Source organism: Aplysia californica, unplaced genomic scaffold (assembly GCF_000002075.1).
Source record: "Aplysia californica isolate F4 #8 unplaced genomic scaffold, AplCal3.0 scaffold00141, whole genome shotgun sequence".
Taxonomy (NCBI): Eukaryota; Metazoa; Mollusca; class Gastropoda; order Aplysiida; family Aplysiidae; genus Aplysia; species Aplysia californica.
Window position 1 is genome coordinate 967,706 of NW_004797411.1, and position 7,500 is coordinate 975,205.

Genomic DNA, 7,500 nt, shown 5'->3' on the forward strand with positions numbered 1-7,500 from the left:
AATACTATTTCGCTTTGCATGTTTTCATTCCATACATAAATAAACATGTATGATACATCTTCTTTGATACATCTGATAGAAAGTATATATATTATTTATTTTATAGTTATACATATATAAAATACATACATACATACATACACATTATACAGTGGCGTCCAAAGGAAACTTGAACATGTAATCACTCAGTCACCGTGTTAAAGCCTTGCACTACCAGAATTTAAACTAAATAAATTCTGCATCAACTGTTAAAGGACACCCGAAATATGGTCACTCAAAACTGACCTTATGAACCAGGCTTGGCAACATTTGTTTGAAATCAAAGAAACATACAAGTGGTTTCACGCGTTAATTGAGGTGCATTGACATTGGTGGAATGTACTTGAATTGAATATCAGATGAAAACAGAATATTATTGACTCTGCAATTAACAGCATCTTCTGAGGAGATTTTCAAACAGATTAGAAAACAAAGTAGTCACAAACACCACGCAAAATCTGGGCATGTGCTCATTAGCATTAATTTTGTTTTTGTTTAGGAGCTATTCACGAAACCTTTTTGGGGGAAATGGACTGTGTTAAATAGATTTAGGACTTAATCATCTGTTACTGAGGAACAGAGGCCACGAAACTGTCATGGTTTTAGTCAGGCATGGAATGAACAAAGCAGCCCTTGTGTGAATCACCAGACTTAGTTTAGTGGACTACATCGCGCGCTACAACGCAATGTATTACCTTTATTTTTGTCATGGTGTTGTTCAAGCACACATCTACATGCACTTTCTCAAAGGGCCAATGTCACTAGACAATTTTTGGGAAACCATATCATATCAACGGTGGAGTAATTAGCCCCGAAATGAATCCTTCAGGCGTATATAGTATGTAATGTACCATGAAATAGCAGCCAAAGATAAGCAACTTTGCTTCCAGCTCATTACCTTTATTTGTAACTATCTACCTGCAACATAAGTCCAAGTTTCACGTGGTATTTGTGAGTGTTCTGTTTTCCGTTTGGTGGAAACTATTGTAAAAAAAAAATATTTATTGTAAAGGAGAATTCTCCATTCATTGGATACGCATTGTATGTCCTTTCTATTAACAATGTCGCTACTCAATTCTCTTGCGAAGACAATTTTAAGTTTCTTTGATTTTGCACAGTTTTTCCAATTCTGACTATTTCAGGTTAAATTTAGAGTGACCGTATTTAAAGCACCTCATAACATAGAAAAGCTATTAATGTGTCAATGTAGAATTTATTTAGCTTTAAACTGGTATGCTGCATGAGTAGTTAAAGCAAGGCTTAATTACTATGATTGGGTTATTACATTTGCAAGTTTCTTTTGGACGCCACTGTATACAGGGGGTCCCAGAAATATATAACAACTTTTAAAATAATTCTAAAGTAGATCTAGGTGTTGTTATAAACTGTATAATTTTCCATACGTAAAATAATTTTCAAATGACATAAAATAGTTTTGTCACCTCCTATTTTCAAACTGACGTCCGTTCTGGTCCAGACGCTGCTAACGACGTAAAAACGCAGACATCACGATTTAGTTGTCAGTTTTCAAAGGGTGTATACATTTTCGGGACACCCTTTACGTAAATTATAATATATAACAGTATATTACTGAACTCCATAAATAAAGCATCGTTTTGAAAAGGCTATAAGAAAACCAACTATTCTCTGATCGCCACGAGGTTTGGAGACACAAGTGAGTAGTTGCTAATTCACACGACAACGCGCAATTTTTGTTATTTCCTCGATCACTTTTCAAAACAGTTCTGTAACCTGTGCGTTGGTACAAATGTATCAATTAGACGCTATATTACTTGGGTAGATCTAGCTTTTTCCCAACACAAGTCCTGCCATATACTATGCTACCAGTTTTTATTTTTTCTTAACTACAAGACGCCACAACTTAGCAAAGCTGACCTCAATTTTGCCTCCCCTTGTTCAAGGCGGAAAATCTGCCCAAGAAGCAAAACCGCTTTTTTGCAGTGCTTGTACTGTTTCTCGATTTATTCAAAGAATTTAGAACATTTGAAAAGTCGGAGGTAGACAAACAATAGGACAACGTCGATTCGCCAGCCCCGCTCAAGGTGTGATAGTGTAGGCTCGAATCTCTGTTCTTCATCGTCCACATTTATTCATGGGCGAAGCGTCTATATAATCAAATAATCACTGCTTCCCTTCCTAATTTTGAAACATTGTCGCTATCAAATTCATCCATAAACGTAAACCTCTTAAATTAAATGTCAAAAGACGTTCGTAATCAACAATGAACAGTATGCCTAACATTCAAAACGGTTTCACGGCCACAGAAATAGCCTCCTCACCCCTCTCGGGCCACTCCATAAGTAGTCGCAAGCTTTGATTAAGTAAGCTTAAAGTGAGGCTGGAAGAGTCCACCAATATAGTTGAAGGGAACATGTGCATAGCAGTCTAAGCTGTTTCATTGCCACATATACCCTGTTCACCCCTTTGGGGTCACAGTTAAAATCAATCTCAAGCCCTGATTATGTAAGCTAACTAACACTGGTCGAGTCTACCTCACAAATGTGAGGGGAACTAACTCCTAACAATCTCTTCACTGTTGCAAGTACTTGCTTTTTTTCCTCGACTTTTTACCGTCCTATAATCAGATCGTGACCTCGATTATGACACCAGCTCCTGGCCGCGGAAGGCTAACAAAAACAGCCAAATATAAAATTTAAAAAATGATAATTGTCATGTTCTACCAAAGAGTTAGACTCACTGGTAGATCTATAACATATCGATATAGTACTGACGTCTCTGCTTCTTTGCTTTGTGTTTATGTATTCACATCTAAAGTTAAATTTAATTTTAGTTGGAACTGATATTTAATAAGATATTTTCCCGATTATTTTGGCGGTTGAACATACAATATGAATTCCGGATTTGTTTTCATTCACAACTCAGAGTCGCCGCCTCGAGTAAGATTCTTGTGTCATATCTACAGGCCATATCTGGTCCCGTTTCTCTTTGATTATCCTGTTAAACAAGTCAGCCTTCGCCCCTGCATTTATTGGTCAAAGCAACCTCAAAACACGACTATTCTGTCACAATTCTTCGCCACGACCCTCTGCCCTACATGGCACGGATGATGGAATGTGCCATACAGACAACACGCGACCCTATGTGACCATGAACAGTCAAAACTCTTTCCAAACTCATCAAATCAATGTTCTGGAGTGGCCTGCAAGATCACCTGTTATTAACTCTAATAGAAAATCTGCAGAGAGACCTAGACTGGGGAGTTAGAAACAGGCTGCATCCCGCGGAAATTTGTCAGGAACTGAAAACTACACTTCACGAGGAATGTCAGGGGATTCCTCAGACATGATTGCAGTCAATCAATCTGTTAGAGACCACGCGCAATACATTTGGGTTTTGCAAGGGTCAGTGAGAATAGAATCATTTCCCTGGAAAAAGGAAAGACACTGTCAATCTTTCTATGTCATATTGGCAAAAAATGAATGAACATCATGTGTGCCAATTTCCACTTGACTATGTTGAATAGTAAATGAGTTATTGTACTTTGAAGTTGTGTATGTGTGTGTGTGTGTGTGTGTGTGTGTGTGTGTGTGTGTGTGTGTGTGTGTGTGTTTGCAAGTGTATTCATGTGAAGGTAGTAGGTATATTTTCCAAAGAAAGATATGTCTAGATGATCCGAATTCCTTTTTCTGTCTATTCAAATCAGGAACCAACCTTGCAATAATACAATGTTTGTAGTATAATGTGTACATAATTATTCTATTCTAAAGTATTCGTGTATAAGATAGATAGATAGATAGATAGATAGATAGATAGATAGATAGATAGATAGATAGATAGATAATATAAATGAAAAAAGGAGGGGATACAGCAAAGATGTTTTAAAAAAGAATAACTGTCGCTTAAACTCGACTTTTGGCGTTGTTATAAGCTTTACTTTATCATTAATTTGTCAACAAAGCATACAGCTCGAACAATTTCACCTTTATGGGTTTCTTTTATAAATTATAATACCGGCATATACACTGTTTCGTTTTCCGCAGCACTGGCGTCCCTTTTGTGTTCCCTCTCAGAGAGCTGAAGTCAACAACATGAATCTCACCGTAGACGAGGAATTCCTAAAGCTGAGCTTCCGAGAAAAATGGGCACGGCATCGAGAGGACCAGAAAACCCAAGGCATCATGTTCCATGCTGATTGGCTCAACCGATGGGTCCCTATCTATTGGTTTTTTGTCTTGTCCGGGGGCGTTGGGTGGCTGTCTTTTGCGACAATTCCCGCTCATCACAGCAGAGAACCCTTCTGGTTATTTGCGAATGAGGTAAGACACAGATCAGTCACTGCAACTTAATTATCTTGGGCATGTGCTTTTTCTTTTTTTTTTTTTTTTGGGGGGGGGGAGGGGGGATTGGTTTATATTTATGAAAGAATATTATTATGCTACTTAACAGCTACTTGAAAGTTTTCAAATATAAAATTACCCGTTTTGCTCTATTAATTACACTAGTCACCTGACTATTGGGTTAGAAAATGATTTTTTATTGTAAATGATTTTTAAATTAAGTTTTCAAATTGAAGATGAACTCGGTGTTTGAGAATTTACTAATGTCCGTGAAACTTTTTGGGGCACTTCTGCTAGCCATTAGGGGGGGGGGGGGGCTACACCTGAAGGCTATCTCGCTTATTACTGGACTAAATTTTACCACATTTCACACATATAACAAGCATAGTTAAATAGTCTTAAAATCCGCAATCAAATTTGAGAAAAAAGTTTCGTTTCCTTGGATACGGCGGCCATATTGGATGTTGTTGACATGTCTTACGTAATGAATACCGCACTTATTGCTCTTGGAAATTGAATGTTTTTTGCATGCGTGTTTACAAACAATAGATCAAAAAATTTTCTGTTGTTTTTTTCCTAAACGAATTAGAACATTTTTCATGAATTTTTTCCTGAGGTAGCATTCAAGTTTGCAACAAATCCGTGAAAATCCACACTCCCGACACCACTAACCAAAATCTATTCCATATATCAGAAATTCAACAAACCAATTTTTTATATTACATCTTCACTTTACTCTTTGAAAATTTCTTGAAGATTGGATGAAAAATGGTGGAGGTATTCAAAAAAGTATAGAGAAAAGTCGCGTTTTGAGAAAAAATAAAATACTGACTTTATAAGGAAATGGCGGTGACAAACATGCCCGGTATGGGAAGAAATGAGGTTATGAGGGGTTCCTATTTCATGAAATAGTTGTAGGAGAGGCTAAGAAAGCTAAAAAGGCCTACAACTCAAATTCCACAACTTTGAGCCGAATTTTGACTTTGAGGGTTTAGCCCCCCCCCCCCAAAAAAAAAACAACTATTTTTTTAAAGATATTGATCTAGTAATAAAAACAATTCTCATTTGGGCCTTGGATGAAAAACCGCCCATTTCGGCACATACAAAGGATCACATTTTAAGTGATTGACAGTAGCCTAGCCTATAAATTGCTTAGTCTGACACACGGACACCACCCTGCCTCCACATTACATTGTACACTTGTAGATTTCATCACACAACTGTCCAGACGTTTCCACGTGTGACCAGAAATGTGCTCACTCGTTTTTTTGGACATGTTTCTTAGCCATACTATAAAGCGTGTTATTGAAGCGCAACTTTTTAATGTTTTAGATGTATGCTGTAAATACAATGTTATTTCTTTTGAGCCCCTCTAGGCTAATATCATAGAACACGTGCCTGAACCTTAGTTTGCATAACCTTCATTAAACTTTTTTTTAATCCATGAAAAGATTTCAAAAGATTAAACAGCGATAACATTTCATTTTGTTTTATTGAAAGTTAGCAGTATAGTTTTTGTTATAGTAAGTGTTTTACGACGCTCGCAACTGCATACGGTTATAATAATATTATTATGCTCGGGGCACACATTAAACATTTTCAGTTTGGTAGGAATTTCGAACTTTGTCTGGGTGGAGGCCGAACCCTACTTTTATCGATTTTAGAACAACCAAGGGAGACAAAAGCAGACGACAGAACAAAAAGAGAAAGCAGGAAAGGGGGTGAAAGAGAAACTTTCAGGGAAGAAAATTGTCCGTCGCTTTCAGGTTTCGATCCCCGGACCTATTGAACAAGAGACAAACGCCTTACTCTCTTGACCAAGAGAGCCCCTTAACAATTTAGAGTTTGGTAGTTCCATTAGTATTATCACTATCATTTTCTAATGGGGCTAGCTTTAATTTTATAAACCTACAGGTTGGGAAACCGAATTATATCTAAAACTTCTGATACTCTAAAAAGCAAAACAAAACACAGAGCCGTTTAGACAAAGTGTAGTTGTGCACGTTAAAGTAATAAGCATTAATTTGGGGGGGGGGGGGGGGGGGAGGGTTATTTTGTATAAGTAAATATTTGCAACAAAGGTGATGTGCCATCGTTAGTATGTTGAGAAGTATTCTCGCCTGTCTCGCGAGTCGCCAGATTGAATTATTCCCCAATAAAGTTTTCTTTCCTCTTGATATTCAGAGAGACGGTTAAAAACGACAGATAAAAGAATATAGATTGAGATAGATGGATGAGAAGAACGGACGTAAAAAAGATCAATTATTTTATAAATTTAATACAATAAAGACCAAAACAACTTAAATCTGCAATTTCTTTAATGCTAATTAATTATTTAGTCGAATGGTGAAAAGCAGCTTGCACAAGTAAATAGTAAAAGTCTAAACGTGGAGCAGACTATAACTGATGAATTCAACCTTTCAGGCACTAAAATACCGCTGATAATATTTTCCAGCAAGAATTGGACAATGTTATTTATTGCAATTCGTCTTTCTGATTGTTCCGACTTGGTTTGTTTTTTATTGAATATAACGCTGAATTTAGGACATGGCACCTTAAAGTTTTAATAGATGTGCTCTAATCAAATGCCTGATAAGTTCAGATCTGGTTGAGTTTGGTCATGGCCATACCCGTACACATTTTAGTTCATCAAAGTTGACGTGTGGGTCCATTAGGGCCTCTCGAATTTAGAGCGCAACGAAAAGATCTGACCCTGTAATATTGTTTTTGCCTTCTGATTGGATGTTTTCATTAAAACAGGACCTGTTCGGGGCTAGTTGAAATCAAACTTGTTTGAATTTGGAAAAACTGTATCAAACTGTGGCAAAATGATAGCATTCTACCTTCCATAAAGGAACACTCTGGCCTTCCTCAAATATATCAAACTGATTTAATTAAAACTTTCGAAATTGCCTGCACTGTGCAAAGGAAATTAGATAAGGGGGGTAGGGGGGGGGGTGTTGGTTAAATACCATAGCTTATTTCTCTACAAGAAGAACGACAGAAAAAAACGTTTCGGCGTGTTTCATTTGGTTAATTCAAGTAACGCTTGTGTTGTCTATCCTGTCAAAGGAAGCTCTCGTGGCTTAGAAGTTAAAGTGTTCTCCTCTCATTCAATAGGTCCGGGTTCGAATCAGGATAG

At 37.2% G+C, this 7,500-nt stretch overlaps 1 protein-coding gene across 1 annotated transcript in view; it reads left to right on the forward strand.

The window, feature by feature from the left end:
• The window catches only part of LOC101861656, a 17,370-nt gene that overhangs the window by 4,644 nt on the left and 5,226 nt on the right, over positions 1 to 7,500 (forward strand). Inside the window, exon 2 of the mRNA XM_013081682.1 lies at positions 4,062 to 4,337. Coding sequence (XP_012937136.1) covers positions 4,110 to 4,337 — 228 coding nt within the window. The 5' untranslated portion in view covers positions 4,062 to 4,109. The remainder of the gene's footprint in view (positions 1 to 4,061; positions 4,338 to 7,500) is intronic.